We start from the raw sequence: 20,913 nt of genomic DNA on the forward strand, positions 1-20,913 counted from the left end.
GAAAATCATGATCTGAAAAGCTAAAGAAAATGGGCTTATGGGGAAAATTTTCATTTAGCAGATAACTCACAAAATGAGATGAATTCTATAACTAAATGAAACAAATCATGAATGATGAGGTCTGTGATGTTAGAAGAGTAAAGAATATGGCACAATATTCTTGTTTATCCTTAAAGTCAAATACCATGCATAATCACATGTTATACTTATCCTTGAAGGTCCGTTGCATAGAAAGCTACTGGAGTCAAGTACAAAATGTCAAGCATAGTCAGGATACTTCTTACTAGCTTATTATATAATGAATGACCTTTGGTAAAACAATTCTTATATCAACCTGTCATGATTATGTCCATTACTATCTCACTATTCAAGCAGTTTATTATGGAACTAAAATTTATTTATAATTTCCTACACAAATATCATATAAAATATAGTTGATTACAAAAAGCCAAATGAGCAAATATAATTCAAAGGCAAAGAGAAATGTTCAGATTATCATTATTCTTCTTTGCTAAAACTAATAAATCAAAGTTGGCTAAGTGTCTTTGCAATTATGCCAGAAATTACTCCCAAAGTATAATGAGAACCCTTAGGCCAGAAATAAGAAAATCATAAAGTCAGGGAGGATGGAGAGGTGACTTTACTATTGTTGTTGTTGTTGCTATCTTTGTTTTATATTTTTCAACCTTTAAATCCTCAGCTAGGGCCTTTGGGGGGTTTTAGTTGGGGTGTTAGGTTTGGGAAGAATCACATAACCCATTTGCCTCCTCCAATCACTCTCACTATCACCATCTTAAATGCTGCAGGCTCCACCAGTAAAGGATACCTCCACTGCTACCTTTGCCCTAACAGAGCCAAGGGCAGGTGAACTTGGTTGTGTTTTGCTAGATGTTTCATTCAGGAAATACTAATGGTACATCAGTGTCTCACCAAGATTTATATTAAAAGCAAATTTCTGGTTGCCAGTGTTGTAGGGTAGTAGGCTGTTTGCAGGTGTGGCTCCAACATCCCATGGGGTGCCACTTCGAGTCCTGGCTGCTCCTCTTCTGTTCCAGCTCTCTGCTATTGCCTGGGATAGCAGGAGATGATGGCCCAAGTGGTTGGGCCCCTGTATCCACATTGGGGATCCAGAAGAAGCTCCTGGCTCTTGCTCAGCTCAGGCTGTTGCAGTCATCTGCGGAGTGAACCAACACATGGAAGACCTTTCTCTCTCTGTCTCTCCCATTCTCTGTCTGTAACTCCACCTCTCAAATAAATAAATAAATCTTTTGAAAAAATAAAATTTCTGTTTTTAGTTCATCTCTCTCTCTCTCTCTCTCTCCCTCCCTCCCTCCCTCCCTCTCTCTCAATGGGTATAGCTTCCTTTGTAATCAAAATGAGCAAATCCAAGTTCTGGTTTTTCTTCATTTGAAGTTTTTAAGAATTCTGCATTTTGGTGAAAATAGAATTTTGAAGATGGCCCACATTGCATCCCAAGTTATGTCTACATATGTCTGCTTTGCCCATCTGCCCACAGACAGGCAGACACACACACACACACACACACCAGAATGGAAGAAGAGGCAAAGGAGTCGATATTTATTGAGGACTGATCCACATATTCTGTAAACATTATTCCATTTTGATGCTGAAACTATTCAATAAAGTAAGCATTTCACCCTGATTATTACTGATGCACAGAGTGATCATAATACTTGCTCAAGGCTACACAACTAGGAGAGTGGAAAAGCCAAAAAGTTGAGCTAAAAATGTCTGGCACTGGGCCCCATGTCCAGCTTCTCCAAGAGAAAAGCCAGCAGAAAGATGGTTGCTCATAATAAAGCAGCAAAAATAATTCTGGAGTTTCTTTCTAAGTGATTCAGCAAACACCACAAAATTCGAAAAGAAAACACAGATTTGGAGCAAAAGTTAAACCCAACAAAGTTAGTGTACTAGACTCAAAAGCTTACATAATCCATCAATTACATTCCAAAACATGAACATTTTGACAATATTGATAATTCTAATCTATGAACACAGAATGTCTTTCAATCTTTTTTTTTTTTTTTTTTGGTGCCCTCTCAATTTTTTTCAGCAGTGATTTACAGTCTTCATTGTAGGGCTCTTTTACCTCTTTGGTTCAGTTAAATCCCAGGTACCTCACTTTGTAGTATAGCTATTGGAACTGAGGTTGCTTTCTTGATTTCTTTTTCAGATAATTTACTTTCAGAGTATAACACCACCACTAATTTAACACTAACTGTACTTTTTTTTTTTTTGACAGGTAGTTATAGACAGTGGGAGAGAGAGAGAGAGAAAGGTCTTCATTCCATCGGTTCACTCCCCAAATGGCCGCCATGGCCAGCATTGCACCAATCCGAAGCAAGGAGCCAGGTGCTTCCTCCTGGTTTCCCACACGGGTACAGGGGCCCAAGCACCTGGTCCATCCTCCAATGCCTTCCCGGGCCACAGCAGAGAGCTGGACCGGAAAAAGAGCAACTGGGACTAGAACCCGGCACCCATATAGGATGCTGGTGCCACAGGTGGAGGATTAACCAAGTGAGCCACGGCACGGGCCCCTGAATCTTTTATTTCTTATCTAACAACTTTGTGGTGGAGTCTTTGATGATTTCTATATATAAGATCATTTATGACCTGAAATTGTGAAACTGCCAGAAGAAAACACAAGAGAAATGCTTCAGGATATTGCATTAGACAAGGATTAAAAAAAAAAAGTCAGATTCCAAGAGCACAAGGAGTAAAGCTAGAAATAGATAAATGGCTGGAGCTGGCACTGTGGCGCAGCAGGTTAAAGCCCTGGCCTAAAGCGCTGTCATGCCATATGGATGCCAGTTCCAGTTCCAGCTGCTCCTCTTCCAATCCAGCTCTATACTATGGCCTGGGAAAGCAGTAGAAGATGGCCCAAGTCCTTGGGCCCCTGCACCCATGTGAAAGACCTGGAAGAAGCTCCTGACTACTGGCTTTGGATTGGTGCAGCTCCAGCCATTGTGGCCATCTAGGGAGTGAACCAGTAGATGGAAGACCTCTCTGTCTCTACCTCTCTATATAACTCTGTCTTTCAAATAAATAAAATAAATCTTTAAAAAAAAAGAAATAGATAAATGGTATTTTGTTAAATTAAAGAATATCTGCATAACAAAGGAAACAGCAGAATGAAGAGCCAATTTACAGAATGGGAGAAAATATTTCAAGCTATACATCTGACAGAGACATAATAACCTGAAGCAAACAACTCAGTTGTAAACAATAATAATAATAATAATATAATTTAAAAGTGAGCAGTAGATCTTAATAGACATTTCTCAAAGACATACAAATGTCCAACAAATAAATGGAAAAAAATGTTCAGCATCACCAAATATCAGGGAAATGGGAATAAACTCACAGTGAGATATTATCTCACCCACTGTTAGATTGGCTATTATCAAAAAGACAAAAGGCAACAAGTACTGGAAAGGATACGGAAAAAAGGCAACCTTGTACAAGGTGGGTAGGAATGTAAATTAGTACAACCATTGTGGAAAACAGTATGGAAGTTCCTCAAATAATTAAAACTAGAACTACCTTAAGATTCAGCAAGCCCACTACTGGGTATATATCCAAGGGAAATGAAGTCAAAGATATCTGTACTCCATATGTCTATTGCAGCACTATTCGAAATAGCCCAAAAAAATGGAAACAACCTGTGTCCATCCACTGATGAATGCAGAAAATGTGGTAGATATCTACTGGAGGATATCACTCAGCCATAGGATGAAATCTTGTCATTTCCAACAAGATGGGTGGAACTAGAGGCCACTATGTTGAATGAAAAAAGTCAAGCAAAGAAAGACAAGTATCACATGATCTCACTCTTAGATGGAGCCTAAAAAAACAGGGATCTCATAGACTTTAAAAGATAATGTAAGTTGTTAGTGGCTGTGGAAGGAAGGGGAAAGGAAGGCTAGGAAAGGTTGATTAATGGGTACCAAAAATTACAGCTAGAGGAGACTAAAATTTCTGGGGTTCTGCCACACAACAGGGTGGCTATAAGTAATGTTAATGTACTGCAGATTTCTCTATTAAGAAAAACTAGAAGATTTTTAATATTTTACCATAAAAAATGTTAAATGTTTGGGGAAATAAACTTATCCTGATTGGTATGATGCAATACATCCACGTATTCACAATATCATATAGTACTCCACAACTGCGTAGAATTTTCATATGTCTGCTTTAAAAAGATGGTAGAATGTTTTTAGATAGTTTACATAGATATACAGGTGATTCATGAAGAGACAACTCAAAAACCAAACATTCCCCAGATTTGTAACTCCTGAACTAATAAGTTCCTTGTGTTCCATCTCAGAAATACTGAGAATAGTGCAAAGGGCCTCAGAGCATAAGTAATACATCCAAATATTACTCACAGCATTTACAACATCCTTAGGCTAAGAGTGGGCTCACTGGATGAGATTCTCAAAGGTTAGCATGCTGGAAAATCATCCAGGGCACCTGCTAACAATGGATTCTATGCCTGCCCCTTTAAGTTTCGATTCAATAAACCAGGGTTAGAGAAAGGAATCTCCAATATCAATAACATCTCAGTGGGTTATTCAGTTAAGAAAGTTCTGCACATCAGGGAATCCATCCTAAATACCAATCCCCAGTTCTCTGAAAGATATCCTGATGAATCAGAGAGCAGTGAAGTCAAATGACTGGCAAATGCTCCTGAGTAGAAGTGTAGACATACACCATAAACAATGTTGTGTAGATAGCTTTTGTCCATAAATGCCACCATCACCACCTTCAGTAGGACCCAACAGTCAGAGAGAAAACATTTAACTTTTGTTGTAAGTGCCTTCAGTGTGCCCCACACTCTGTCCCTTTCCTTTAAGGATGATGTAAATCGGAACTGTTTTGGCTACAAGGAACAGCATATAGTATTGCCTTGGATACATAACCCTCCACGGGAACCAGACTACCTGCAAGGACCTCTCAACTCTAAGCAAAAGAGTATTTCTGGGGGTCAGTATTGTGGCACAGCAGGTTAAATCACTCATTTGAGTGCCACTTCAAGTTCCGACTATTCCACTTCCAGTCTAGCTCCCTGCTAATGAGCCTGAGAAGATAACAGAAGATGGCCCTACTACTTGGGCCCCTGCCACTCACATGAGAGAACCCGATGGAGTTCCAGGTGCCTGGAATCACCCTGGCCCAGTCCTGACTGTTGCACTCACTTGAGGAGTGAACCAGTGGATGGGATATCTCTCTCTCTCTCTCTCTCTCTCTCTCTCTCTGTCTCTGTCTCTGTAACTCTGCACTTCAAATAAATAATAATTTTTTAAAAATGAGCATTTATGGTGGCATATAGGGAGGTCCTTGATACCATCTTTTCACCTTAAAGAAAAAAAAAGTATTCAATTGAAAGTCCCAGAAACCACACAATTAAAGACTTGTCTACAAAATCTCAGCTCTGGGAGACAGAACCTCAGGAGTTCTTTGTAACTTATTAAGCTTTCTGACTTGCAATTATTGTTTGGATCACAGAGGCACCTAATCAGAATGCTAAGGAGACTACACTCTGATTTAGATTTATAACATTTCTAATTCTTCATGGTCTCCAGAGCTTATGCTATTTAGAAAAAGATTTAATTGCCCCAGATGGGACTATGTTCAATTATTTACAGGTGAATTCTATAATATTATACTATTATATAGTAATGCTACATTACTATTTCTAGATACCTACAGGTGGGAAACATTTTTTTCATGTGCATACTACCTCAAATGGATTCCACTTTTTAAAATGGTATCTCTGGGAGCCAGCACTGTGGCGTAGCAGGTAAAACCTCTGCCTGCAGTGCTGACATCCCATATGGACATGGGTTCCAGTCCCAGGTGCTCCACTTCTGATCCAGCTCTCTGCTATGGCCTGGGAAAGCAGTAGGGGAGGGCCCAAGTCTTTAGGCCCCTGTACCCATGTAGGAGACACGGAGGAAACTTCTGGCTCCTGGCTGCGGATTGGCACAGCTCTGGCCATTGAGGCCATCTGGGGAGTGAACCAGCGGATGGAAGACCTCTTTCTCTCTCTGCCTCTCCTTCTCTCTCTGTGTACTCTGACTTTCAAATAAATAAATGAATCTTTAAAAAGAAATGATCCCTTAGCCTTTCATGCTTATCTTTTATAAGGATAACATGATTCATGAGTCATGGTGTACTTTCCACTTGCAAACCCTGCAAATCTGATAGTTCAATATCTGACTGGCACAGATATACAGAGAAAGAGAGAAAATACATACTTTTTTGAGATTCTCATTTTCAAGGTCCATTAAGATCCTTCACCAGGAGGGGTATTTGGTCTAATGGTTAACCTGCTGGTTAAGACACCTGCACCCCGCATCAGAGTACCTGACTTCCCTCTCAATTTCAGCTTTCTGCTTATGTGTACCCAGGGAAGCAGCAAGCAAGGAATCTGGCCTTTGGGTTCCTGCCATCCACATCTGAAACCTCAGTGAAAAAGGGATTTTTTGAAATTCATGCATACAAGGAATCTTCAAATAGTTCATGGGAAATGTTTATTATAAAACAATCTGTGCCGGTGCGGCGGCTCAATAGGCTAATCCTCTGCCTGGGGCACCGGCACACTAGGTTCTAGTCCTGGTTGGGGCACCGGATTCTGTCCCAGTTGCCCTTCTTCCAGGCCAGCTCTCTGCTGTGGCCCGGGAATGCAGTGGAGGATGGGCCCTGCAACTGCATGGGAGACCAGGAGAAGCACCTGGCTCCTGGCTTCAGATCAGCATGGTCAGTGGAAAGGCAGAAATAAAATTCATATTCACACAAATTGAACACAACAGAATCTTTAATATGGGAAGAGAGTAAGTAAAATTGAATATCACTTATTACTTTGTAAGATCAAAGGAAATCACTTAAAGCCTTCCAATAAAATACCAAAAAATAACTATTAAGTGTAGTTAAGTAAATCTGATGAAAATTCTATGTCTTAAAGAAGAAATGGAAGTTTGAATGAATATTAAAATTCTCTTACTGTAGTTAATAATTAAAAATAAATAAACATTAGAAATAAAAAGCTAAACTAAATAAAAGTAGTAGAATAATGGAAAGGCTAGATTAAAGCTATGTCTCCCTAAACAGCAAAACCATTTTATAAAAAGCATAAATATCACATAACTAATATTACATGCATTAATCAATATATTAATCAAAATAATATAAACATTAATCAAATATATATATCAAATATACCTCATAAAATGAATATATAAAATGGCCTAATGAACTGACTCCAAATGTTGAATGAATGTGGGCCTAAGCTGCATATCTTTAAAAATGTTTAAGAATTGGAAAGGACCTTACAGAACATTTTTCCCAACAGCTACAGAATACACATTCTTCTCATCAGCACATGAAGCAAAATTCAATTTTACACTGCAGACAAGAAAATATGGTCACATAGAAAAGCTAAAAATAAGAATAAACTAGATGTTCAAGAAAATGCAAAAAAAAAAAAAAAGGAAATCAACAGTCACAATGTTAATGCCAAACAAAATAGAACCAGTTCCAAGAATTACTAAAGAGACAATAACAAATAATGATGAAAGCTTTAATTCACAGCAAACATATGAAATGTTTACAAATACTATTTAACAACTAACATGGCAGTAATTTTTGTATAGCAGAGACTATTGGGTAGGTAAAGATCATAGCCATAATATTAAAAGATATCATTAATGCAACTTTCTGAGTTCAAAATGAAGTGGACCTAAAATAATTTACCCTGACTTGATCAGCCCACATTGTGTGTTTGGCAATGTCAGAGTATAGCTCAAAAATCTGTAAAACTATTCCTAATTTTTTAAATTCTTTTTAATATTTAAAGAGACAGAAATGTTAACCCATCTGATATGATTTTTACACATTGAATATATTATTAAATTATCACTTTATACTCTGGAAATATACGCAGTTAAAATAATAATTAAAAAGTAAAATTATGGCCAGCGCCGTGGCTCAATAGGCTAATCCTCTGCCTGCGGCACCGGCACACCAGGTTCTAGTCCCAGTCTGGGCGCCAGATTCTGTCCCAGTTGCCCTTCTTCCAGGCCAGCTCTCTGCTGTGGCCCGGGAATGCAGTGGAGGATGGCCCAAGTGCTTGGGCCCTGCACCCCATGGGAGACCAGGAGAAGCACCTGGCTCCTGCCTTCGGATCAGCGCGGTGTGCCGGCCGCAGTGCGCCAGCCATGGCGGCCATTGGAGGGTGAACCAACGGCAAAGGAAGACCTTTCTCTCTGTCTTTCTCTCTCTCTCTCTCACTATCCACTCTGCCTGTCAAAAAAAAAAAAGTAAAATTATGATATAGAAGACCTAACTAAATTTAATGAAAAAAAAGATATTATGATTGTACATCAAATTTAAATCTCAGTATCAGAGAACACCTTCTTTTTAAGTGTGTAGAATGCTCCTAAAACATCACTGTCACTCCTAGTATAAAAGAAGTTCTCAGAATTTTTTAAAAGTATCCACAATGCAAATCAAAGCTCACATCCCATATCAGAGTCCCACCTACTCTACTTCCAAGGCAGTAGAAGGTGGCCCAAGAACATGGGCCCTTGCCACCCATGTAGGAGACCATGATGGAATTCCAGATTGCTGGCTTCAGCCTATCCCAGACCTATTATGGTCATTTGGGGAGTGAACCAATAGGAGGAAAATTTTCTCCCTTCCTCCACCACCTCTTGTGATTTTTCAAATAAGTCAATCATTAAATATATATATATATTAAAATATATTTTTAAAAAAGGCCAGCGCTGCGGCTCACTAGGCTAATCCTCCACCTGAAGCGCCAGCACCCCGGGTTCTAGTCCCAGTTGGGGTGCCAGATTCTGTCTTGATTGCTCCTCTTCCAGTCCAGCTCTCTGTTGTGGCCCAGGAAGGCAGTGGAGGATGGCCCACGTGCTTGAGCCCTGCACCCGCATGGGAAACCAGGAGGAAGCACCTGGCTCCTGGCTTCAGATAGGTGCAGCATCGGCCGTAGCAGCCATTTGGGGGGTGAAACAACAGAAGGAAGACCTTTCTCTCTGTCTCTGCCTCTCACTGTCTATAACTCTACCTCTCAAATTAAAAAAAAAATCTTTAAAAAAATAATGGGGGAAATATTGTTCTAATTAATTGAGGAAAAGGGGAAAAAAAACTAGTCTTGCCACTCTCATTTGACTTTGTAATGCAAATGTCTAACAAAAAAGAAACAAGTGAAAACAATCAGAGATCTAAGAATTATAAAGAATGAGGTAAAATGGTGTCATATCTGAGAACATATGAAAATAAAACTTGAAACCCAAAGATAATAGATAATACCATAAAAGAATAATAAGGGCACGCAATAGGAGAATGGTATAAAAATGAACATCTCAAGTCAATAGACTTTTATACACAAATAATAGAGAATACAAAAACACAGTGTATGTGAAGATCTATTCAAATGACACCCATAATGAGAGATCGACACATTACTTCACAGTTGTTTTCCAGCAGATTTAAACATAAGCAATGACATAAATGAATGGAGAAAATCAATAAACAAAGTGATTTGTAAAATGTTGTATTTTAAAGACCATTATTTGCATAAACATTTTACTTTTTTTAATCTATGAAATACTCAAAATTTGTCATGTGTTTGGCTACCAGGGAAGCTTTAACATTCAAACAGTACATTGTTTCAGGGTACATTCTTTTTGTTTGTTTGTTTTGTTTTGTTTTGTTTTGACAGGCAGAGTGGATAGTGAGAGAGAGAGACAGAGAGGTCTTCCTTTTTGCCGTTGGTTCACCCTCCAATGGCCGCTGCGGCCGGTGCATCTCACTGATCCGAAGCCAGGAGCCAGGTGCTTCTCCTGGTCTCCCAAGCAGGTGTAGGGCCCAAGGACTTGGGCCATCCTCCATTGCCTTCCCAGGCCATAGCAGAGAGCTGGCCTGGAAGAGGGGCAACTGGGATAGAATCTGGCGCCCCAAGCTGGGCTAGAACCCGGTGTGCCGGCGCCACAAGGTGGAGGATTAGCCTGTTAAGCCATGGTACCGGCCCAGGGTACATTCTTATTACAATCCATTTTAACAAAGGAAAGGAATTAGAAAAAAAGCAAGCTGAAACCCATAGCTGCTGGTAATGAAGAATCAATGGTGAAATAAAAGCTAAAATTTTAAATGATCTAATATGAAACAAAAGGGGGGGATGCATATGAAATGTATGACACACAAGCAAACTTCCTGCCTAAAGAATAATAGATAAATCTAGTCTTAGTGCTGGTGCTGTGGTCTGGTAATGGGTTTGGGTGCTTCCCAGAGGCTGATGATGAAAGGTTTGGTCCCAGGATGGTGTTCCTGAGAAGTGGTGGAACTTTTGAGAGAGAGGACATAGTAGGAGGTCCTTTGGTGATAAGGAGGATGCTCTAGGAGGAGACTGTTGCCCCCCCCCCTCAGTCTGAATCTCTGTTTGGTGATACAAACTCTTCCACATACGTGCACTTCTATTGTAATGTACTGCCACCCCACTCTCACTAGAGACCAGGCCAATGGGACTCAACTCACCTGTACATTGAACCTCCAAACCATGAGCTAAATAAACCTTTTCTCTTGTGACATTAACTGCCTCCAAGGTTTTGTGATAATGATGAAACAGTTCAACTGAAATGTTAAAGAATAAAATTATTTTAAGCAGTTTAGAAGATAAAAGCAAAAAAAATTCTAGAATAGAAAAAAAAAATAATCAATACAAAAGCTTGAAGTAGGGGCTGGCATTGTGGTTCAGTGAGTTAAGACCTGGCTTGTAACACTTACAGCCTAGCTGCTCCACTTTGGATCCAGTTCCCTGCTAATGCACCTGAGAAAGCAGTGGAAAATCACCAGATTTTTGGGCCTCTACTACCTATGGAGGGGATCCAAATGGAGTTCCTGGCTTCTTGATTGAGCCTGGCCCAGCCCTACCAATTATGTCCATGTGGGTAGCGAATCAACAGATGGACAAACTCCCTCTGCTTCTCCCTCTGTCTATGTCTATGTCTATGTCACTCTGCCTTTCAAATAAATAAACAAACCTTTTTTTAAAGTCTTTAAAATAGCAAAATATTGTATTAAAAATCTTATTTCCAATTGGGTAAATATGTTAAGTAAAGAGATTTTTGAAAAGACTGATAAAACTACTAACCCTCTAATAACTAGAATAAGAAGAAAAAGAGAGAGAAAGCAAATGATATATTGTCCCCCAACTCCCACAAAAAAGTCCATCTTTATCTTTAAGAATATTAAAATATGAAATTATGTCTGGTATTTGTTTCAGAGTAATTCAGGTTACAGTCACTGAAGTGAGATGAAAGATTCATGAATATTCATTATACTATTCTCAGCTTTTTCCAATTACACAATTTCCCTTGAAGCTACCATTCACCTTTTTTTGTTGTTGTTGTTATTTGAATAAAATTACCTGTTTCAAAAGAAACTGCCTCTACTGCTACATCCACTTCTCCCATATCATTCTACCAGATTGCCAAATTCAGCAACCTATGTTCATTTTGCACCTAATTTGATTTCTCTGCAGCATTCGAAAACACTGGTCAATCCCTTTTCAAAATGAGCCGCACAGTTACTGGAAGTAACTGGTTAGATGGAAGGTATACCTGGTTTTTCCAGTACTCTAAGCCCAAGGGTCAAGGGTCAAACATAAATAATTCCATGGCAGTTAGCAGCCTTGAGAGCAGGCTGGTCTCACTGTAGTGCTGTAGGGTGGAAGTTATCTTCTCTGTTCCACAAGATACTTCAGCTTCTGCCATTGCCAATGCCTCAGCAGTCACCAAAACCCCAGATTTTTGCCCCTCCTCCTGTGACTAATCAAATCAGAGAAGTCTAAGAAATATCCGCCCAGTCTCAGCTAGAAATCCCACTCGCAATGGTGTATCTATCAAGCAGAAATATGCAGGCCATCAACATGCTCTCCTCCTCCTGGGCCACAGTCTTGTTGACAATAGGAATCATCGTGGATGAATGGGTGGAGCTGATCCCCAAAAGACAAAAGATCAAGGTGAACCACAGTCCATGGATGACATGCTGCATTACTACTTGGCCAGAAGGTCAGAACTACTCTCTGGGAAGAAATGAGTGGTGAGGAAGGGTTCGTCATTGCTTTAGTTTCCTGCACCTCACCAGCTTTTCCATTCTTCTATGGCACAACTTTCTCAAGCGGCAGTGTGTCCATGTCCAGAAACAACACAGGCAAGGCAGACTCCACAATCCACCATTTGCATGTTTGAGAGAAAAGTTCAGAAGCTTACCTATTTATCTGCTAGGCAACTGAGAAACGTTGGCAGTAGGAGTGGGGGTGAGGGCAGCGTAAAGCACAACTCGAGTGTGAGGAGTGTGAAAGGAAGGGAACTGGCGAGGAGGAAAAATAGGTCGCGTTGCCTCTGAAAGAAGGCAGGGTGAATTGGAGTATTTAACAAGGAATAAGTTCTGAGAAAATAACAGGAGAGAAAGAGGCTTACAGAGACACCAAGACAGGGAGCAGTTTCTGGGTTCCTCTCGTTCAGCTGAGGGGCCCTGCCCCTTTATGCTGCCCCTCTTGCTTTATCTGTTACTTAGTCAAATCTTCACTCTGTTCCCATTTCCACCTAGTGATTTCCCAGGCCCTGGCCTCACTACAGCTCTGCTTCCCCACAGGTGAGCTGGAAAGAATCCGGATGATGATGATTGCAGTCCTCGGCATTTCCTTCTCCCTTAACTTGATCCTGGGTCTGGAATTCACCTATGTGATTCCTCAGAACATATATATGCACCTCCTCACTGCCACCGAAGGTCTCCTCTCAGGTAACTTCCGAGCTCCTCTAACACAGGTGGGAGGTGTGACGGGTTTATGGGTCCAAGCTGCAGCCTCTAGCTAACTGGCCTTCCCAGTTCTCTCGGTCAGACCTATATACAGCTTCTGAATTAGGTCTATCACCAAAGCCAGGTCAAAGACACAGACAATCAGAGTGAAACCTGGGAGGTCACGTGTATCTTGGGGGAATGAATTGAGCAAAAGAAAGTTCCTGAAAAAGGACTCTTTTTTTTTTTTTTCTCCTGTCTGGACATTAGGTATCCTTCTGGTCTGTGCACTCCTACTATATCACCAAAAGCTAAGACAAGGTGAAACCGTATATTTCACTAGATACAAGATCTCCCTGGCCACTTTCATTGCCTACCTAAATGTTTTCTTCTTTTTTGTCACTGGTGAGTGTCTGCACTATGTCTATGAAGGGTAATAAGAACCAATGCAGCCAAGATAGACAAGAAGGTGAAAGGATGGGACAGGGAAAAGAAAAAAAAAATCTACCCCTGCATTTTGACAGGCTAAAGCTCACCTTGATCCATTCCGTAAGACAGTTCCTATAGGGAGAGAGCTGGAGATCGGGCCTGTGTGAAGAGTGTCTTCTGTCTTTCACACCTTCTCCACCTTTAGGCAGAGATGACCACCACAGTCACAGTCAAAGAGCATGGCTGGGACAAAAGGCTCAATTATAGAGAGGGGCAACAGACTGCAGAAGCAGAGTGAAGTGCCAAGCCTGCTTGAGGACAGGGAAAAGCAACAGCTGATGCTAAATGGGCACCTACCAAAACCAGAAACCTTCGTTCTTAATAAGCCTTTAAATTTTCATTTGCAATTGTACTTCCTAACCCGTAAAGAGACATCTCTTCCCTCAAAAAAAGTGTTTAAGCTACTGTGCGTATAATTCCAGTCTCCTCCACTAAACCATTCCCCTCCCAGATGGAATAGGGTAGTTGGATGGGATTCCCTGGGCTTTGGGTCAGGACCTTCTGCCAACATGGAGGGAAGCATGCCTAGGACTCTCCATTGTTCCTTCATCCCACTCCCTGGTTTCTCATTTCCCCAGGAATCATCTCTCTCATACAGTGCAAGCAGTCCATAAATTGCAGCACCTGGCTGCACCTCACTAATCCTGCCAAGGAACGTGAGAATACACAGCTGCCTAAGACTTCTGTCCGGGTGATGTCATCACCAGAAAACACCATAATGCCTCGCAGCATTGTCCGCATGCACTCCTCCATGAGCTCGAAGGAAGATATTCCAAGCAAATCACAAGTCCAGACGCGTCATGTGACCTGGGCTTTACGATTTGACAGTGGGTACCTTTCAGTACATGCCCATCTTTATACAACTGCTTTGTGACTGTGTGCCATGTGGTCTCCAACCATCTGCCCGCATTAGGCTTTGTGTTAATGACTGTGAATGGTTTGGAGACCTGTGAAAAGATCCAGATGATGGCTTTCTTTTTTATCCTGACATGTTGAATAAATAGTTTCTTCTACAATATTTGTTGCCAGTGTAATAAATATTTCCATATAAATAAGACTTGCTGTATTCTTAACTGTGTACACCACAAAGATTAAAATACATTTTATTTCATTGTGACATATTTCAAATATACAGAAAAGAATACAAGACAATATGACAAACACCTATATACACATCCCTGAACTGTGTGAAATGTTAAAATTTCCTCTAGAAAATCTTCAACTAAATTTAGAGATGGAGGAGCAGGAGTTTAATCTAAATTGCCAATTGGGATATCTATATCCCACGTGACAGTGCCTGACTTCAAATCCTGGCTCTGCTCCCAATTCCAGCTTCCTGCTGATGCATACCCTGTAAGCAGCAGATCTTGGCTCAAGTAAATGAGTCCTAGTCACCCATGTGGGAGACCTAGACTGGGTTCTGGGCCCCCAGCTTTGGCCTGGCCCAGCCCCCATCACTGCAGACATCTGGGGAGTGAACCAGCAGATGGGAACTCTTTGTATGTACCTCTGCCTGTCTCTGTCTTTCTCTCCTCCCTCTTTCCCTCTCCCTGTCTCTCAAATAATATCAATACAAAAAATAAATAGGTATAATTGATTTTCCTCTAATCTTTTCCTAATCTCATTCGTCTCCTTTTTTTTTTTAACATTTATTTTGTTTATTTGAAAGGCAGAGTGATAGAGACGAGACAAAGAGATCTGCCATCCCCTGCTTCACTCCCCAAATGCCTGCAAAAGCAAGGGCTGGGCCAGGCAGAAGCCAACAGCCAGGAGCTCCATCTGAGTCTCCCATGTTGGTAGCAGGGGCCCAACTACTCAAGTGATCTTCTGCTACCTTCCTAGGACATTAGCAGGAAGCTGGATCAGAAGTGGAGCAGTGGGGACTCGAAATGAGATTCAGACACAAAATGCCCAACATCACAGACAGCAGCTTAGCCCACTGTGCCATATCACCAGCCCCTCTCCTTCCTTGTTTACAATTATAAAATGCTTTAAGGATTCATTGCTGATCATTTTACATCCATATTATCCTTTTAACTTCCACTTTACACATCTACATATAGATAACACTGCCTCAGACCTCCAAGATAAAGTTCAGTGGGGGAAAAAAGTTAGTAAACATCCTTTTCTTTTTGTCATTTTAGTAAGATTGCCACTATACTCCCAACATTTGATATTATACAGTCTGTATAATTTGGCATATTTGTCTCAAGTTTGAAGACTTCCTTTTGGGGCCAGCACTGAGGAATAGTAGGCTACGGGCGCCAGTTCAAGACCCCCTTTTCCGATCCAACTGCTTGCTAATGGCTTGGGAGAGCAGCAAAAGGTGGTCCAAGTGCTTGGGCCCCTGCACCCACATGAAAGACTGGGAAGAAGCACCTGACTCCTGGCTTCAGACAGGCCCAGCTCTGGATGCTGTGGCCATCTGGAGAGTGAACCAGTGGATGGAAGAACTTTCTCTCTTTTTCTGTTTTTCTCCATTCCTCTGCTTTTCAAATAAAAAAATAAATCTTTTTTTAAAAAAAGACTTTCTCATATATTTAATTTCCTGAGTATATTTATAAAAATCAAATATCTTGTTGAATATTTGATGCATGTATTGAAATATTTGATTTTTTCCTAATAAGATGCATCAATCTGTAATTTGACATAATCCAATAATTTAACATAAAATATTTCAAATATGGAACCTGCATTGTGGTGTAGCAGGTAAGGCTGCCTTCTGCAATGCAGACATCTCATATGGGAGCTGGTTGGAGTCTTAGCTGTTCCACTTCCAATCCACCTCCCTGCTAAGGCACCTGAGGAAGCAGCAAAAAATGGCTCAAGTGCTTGGGCCCCTACACGCACATGGGAGACCTAGATGAAGCTCCTGGTTCCTGACTTCTGTCTGGCCCAGCCCTGGCCATTGTGGCCAATTTGGAAATGAATCAATGGATGAAAGATCTCTCTTTCTGACTCTCCCTCTCTCTCTCAATAACTCCACCTTACAGATAAAATAAAATAAATCATTTTTTTTAATATACAGAAAAATAAAAAAACAAAATAACCACCCATGTTTTTTGCCCAACCTTATAAAATCTTGACATTATATAAATGGCTTCTGGTTCTGACCTGGCCTAACCCAAGCTACTGAGGGTATTCAGGAAGTAAACTAGCAGATGAAAGAGATATCTATCTCTATCTGTCATCTATCTAGTTACCTATCCATCTATTGTCCATCTATCTCTATCTCTCCCTTTCTCTCTGTTATTCTACTTTTCAAATAGACAATTTTTTTTTAAAAATTAGCAAGAAAATCTTGCATCTGAAAAGTAGAAGATACATTCTTTTCTAATGCCATTCAGGCAAAATATTTATTGAACAACTACTTGGACTATGTCAATTGTTTGCTGGTAAGTACTTTATCTCATTTCAATGCTCACTTATCTTGTTTTTCCCCAGTAACTTCCTCTGAAATGTTCAAATTCTCTGTTCCCATCTTTTCTTTTGTTTTTGTTTTTGTTTTGACAGGCAGAGTTAGACAGTGAGGGAGACAGACAGAGAGAAAGGTCTTCCTTTTCTGTTGGTACACCCCCTCAAATGGCCACTACAGCTGGAACTACACCGATCCGAAGCCAGAAGCCAGGTGCTTCCTCCTGGTCTCCCATGTGGGTGCAGGTGCCCAAGCACTTGGGCCATCCTCCACTGCCTTCCCGGGCCATAGCAGAGAGCTGGACTGGAAGAGGAGCAACCGGGACTAGAACCTGGGGTGCCAGCACCGCAGGCAGAGGATTAGCCAAGTGAGCCACGGCACCGGCCTGTTCCCATCTTTTCAATGAGCCTTGATTTCTATTTTTAGGTTTGAAGTAGTAGCGGTATTACTAGTTACCATATGTACACTGAAATATTAATTACTCTTATAAACAATGTCTTGTTGAGTTGATTCACAAACTAAAATGTTCTTAAATTTAAAATATTGCATAGGACAATTAGTGCATGATTAAGACACGTCAAGTTCAATTCCAGATTCCACTTTCAGTTCCAGCTGTCTGGGAGGCAGCAGATGACGGCTTAAATACCTGGGTCCCTACTACCCATATGGGAGATTTGGATTGAATTCCAGGCTCCTGGATTGGCTGTTCCTAACATTTGAGAAGTAAGCCAGCTGGAGGTCTCTCTCTCTCTCTCTCTCTCCCTTTCAAATACAATGAAAATTAAAAATATTTTAAATACATTAAGAAATAAGTTAGTTCTTTGCTTTTAAATTATTGCTAACTGTGTGGTGATACATGGTTACAACAAAGTAGAAACAAACCCTGTTCAGAAAATCTTATGTCATCAGAGGATTAAAACTTATCTCACATGAGAATACAGGTAACTGCAGCAGCAACAGAACAAGAAGCAATAAGGTATTTTACCCAGGAGAAAAAAGTACAAGAAAAGATGCAAAATAAAGAGGTCATATGACTGTTGGATTATAGAAAGCAATTGCACATAACTCAGGGTACAGCAAAGACCCGCTGCAAATATATATATATATGTAATATATTTGAAGTCATACAGGAAGGAATGATTTTGAATTCTGACTTCTAAATAAACTGAATGATGTAATATAACAGTTATCTGTGTTTATCTGGGTAGTGATGAATGAAATCAATAAATTTTATATTTCTAGTTACATAGTTTGTGCTCAAAGATTTTCTCACAAGGTAATAAACCAGAATTTTTTTCCTCAAAATGATCTACCTGAAATATAAGGTACTGATGGCCTATACAATGGAGTGCTAGGGGGAAATTCTGTATGTGATATAAGGAGAAATCTCTGGAGGATGCCCTGAGTAATTATCATAGAATCACAGCCATGCAGAGACTGACAGGGCATCTACTCCAGTGTTCAATGCGAGTCCTTACACCATCACTCACATTACCACTGTTAATTTTGCTATTGCTGTTGGATGTTGCTCCTCAGCCTCTTCTGTGAGGATTGAAACAATCATAACCTGTCCTTCATAATGTAATCCGACCTTTAATCCAGTTATGACATTTTTCACTTTGCTGAGTATTTGTTTTTAATGGAATAAACATCTATTATCCTACCACTACTCAAGAACAAGAACCATATCAATAATAGCAGCTACCTCCACCCAAGCTCCCCACACCAATGATAAATTTTGCATTTATAATTACCTGTTTGTGAATTGCTTTATCATAAATACACATTTCTAGTTTTTGAAACTTAGGAAAAGGAATTTAATATCACTATATAATGTTTTCTGAGACTTGCTTTTGCTATTCACATATTTGGTACTAAAATTGATTTTTTTACATGTACCTGTACCTCATTCATTTTCTCACTATATTTGTATTTCATTGTTACTATACAGTTGTTCTCACTCTCTGTCTAGATCCAGAAATCACCCTCCCATATCATAATCTGCAAACGCTCAAGTTCTTCATATAAATGAGGTAGTATTTGCGTAAACCTATAGACATCCTCCCACTTGCTTTAAATCATCTCTAGATTCCTAATAACACCTAATCAATATAAATGCTAGGCAAATAGTTGTCATAATGTTTATGAATAATGACAAAAAAAATTTGTACATGTTTGGTACAGAAGCAACTACTTGTTCTAATATTTTCAATACATTTGATTGAATCTGAAAATGCAGACCAATGGATCTATGAGGATGCCGGTTTTTACGTTTTTCTAGTTTGCCAAAAGGGCATTTAAACTGCTTTCACCTTTGCCATCATAATCAGTAAATCTCTGGACAGTTCTGCATTTGTCCAAGTTTCTCTTGCGTGGAGCAGGGGGTTGTAGGATAGGCAATTATTTCAGTCGACAAAATAAGAGCAATTAATTTAGAAAGCAATTGTTTCCTTTTATGCACCCATCAGCAATGTCTAAGATATTTTTCATGCACATCTTCCCTATCATGTGATACTTTCAGAACTCATGGGTTTTGGACAATTATGTGCATATGAGTTAGTATTTCAGTGTGGTTTTGATAGGTATTTTCCTATTAACCAGTAAGACTGGACATCTATTCATTTGTTTATTGTTACATGGGTTTCTGTGAGTTTCCATTATTAATTTTTGCTGATTTTCCCATTGAGTTGTTTCTACTTTCATTATTGACTTTTTAAAAATAGTTATTTATTTGAAAGGCACAATTAGAGGCAGAGGCAGTGAGAGAGAGGTCTTACACCAGCTCATTAACTCCCCAAATGGCCCCAAAGGCCGGAGGTGGGCCGATCCAAAGCTAGGAGCCAAGAGCTTCATTCAGGTCTCCCATATAGGTGCAGGGGTCCAAGTTCTTGGTTCATCTTCACTGCTTTACTAGGCCACAGCACAGAGATGGACCAGAAGTGGAGCACCCAGGACTCAAACTTCCACCCATATGGGATGCCAGCACTGCAGGCAGCTGCTTTACCAGCTACACCGCAGCACCTGCCCCTTCTTATTTTTATGGATGCTTGTGATATCTGAAGTTTACTCAGATATCAAAATTTACATAAAGCATTTATGAATCCCTCGCCTACTTGGAGACTTTTGTTTTCATTTTGTATCAGATGCATTTTGATTAGCAAGAATTCTTATTTTTAAGATATTTACATCTATTAATATTACCTTTATGGCAGACATCTTTAATATTAAGAAGAAATAATTCCTAAAAATTTCAGGAATATTTACATATATTTTAAGTATGTGTTTTCCCCTTATATTTAAATCCCTAACCCACTTAGAATTGATATTTGTAAAGGCAGAAATCAAATTTTTTATTTTGCTTTTCTATATACACACATAAATATGCTATTTCCATATATGGAAAATATAGTTTTTCATTTTGATACATATATCCATTTTCCAACGTTAATTTTTTGAATATGTCTTCTTTTTCCATGGATTCACCATTCATATCAATTATACAAGAGGGTACTTCAAAAAGTTTGTGAGAAATGATTTCAAAGGATAATGTGTTAAGATGCCACCTGAAGAGCCCACGTGCCACATCCCTGTATCAGAGTGCCTGAATACAAGTCCTAGCTCCACTTCTGATTCCAGCTTCCTGTTAATACACACCCTGAAACATTATGGATGCTTTTGATAACTGACGTTTACTCCCTACCTTACACAAAGATCTTGTGAATATCTTGCCTAGCTGGAGGCTTATGTTTTCGTTTTCTATCAGGTGCATTATGAATAGCAAGAATTCTTATCTTTAAAATATTTTAACCAGTCAATATTACCTCTATACTTAAACTTCTTTTGTATTAATAAGAAATCATTCCTCCAGAATTTCAGAAATATTTCATTTGCATTGTCTTTTTAAGGTGATGGTTCCAGTACTTGGGTCCTTGCCACTCATGTGGGAGACATGGACTAAGTTTCAGGCTCCTGGCTTTGGCCTGGACCAGCCCTACTGTTGTGGGCCTCTGAGGAGTAAAGAGCAGATGGAAGATGTCTCTGAGTTTATCTCTGTCTCTTTCTCTTTCCTTGTCACTCTACCTTTACAATAAATAAGTAAGGGGCTAGTATTGTGGTACAGCAGGTTAAGCTGCTGCCTGCAATGCCTATATCCCATTTGAGTGTCA

The 20,913-nt window shown here is 39.8% G+C and overlaps 2 protein-coding genes across 2 annotated transcripts in view; one reads left to right on the plus strand and one right to left on the minus strand.

Moving 5' to 3' along the window:
- The window catches only part of LOC133764753 (olfactory receptor 4D5), a 64,935-nt gene that overhangs the window by 31,029 nt on the left and 12,993 nt on the right, over nucleotides 1-20,913 (minus strand). The window lies entirely within an intron of this gene.
- LOC133763970 (transmembrane protein 225-like) lies at nucleotides 11,933-14,206 on the plus strand. Its single transcript, XM_062197643.1, has 4 exons — nucleotides 11,933-12,113; nucleotides 12,700-12,846; nucleotides 13,114-13,248; nucleotides 13,911-14,206. Exons 1-4 carry the CDS (start codon nucleotides 11,933-11,935, stop codon nucleotides 14,204-14,206), a joined length of 759 nt encoding a protein of 252 aa, XP_062053627.1.

Source organism: Lepus europaeus, chromosome 7 (genome assembly GCF_033115175.1).
Source record: "Lepus europaeus isolate LE1 chromosome 7, mLepTim1.pri, whole genome shotgun sequence".
Taxonomy (NCBI): domain Eukaryota; kingdom Metazoa; phylum Chordata; class Mammalia; order Lagomorpha; family Leporidae; genus Lepus; species Lepus europaeus.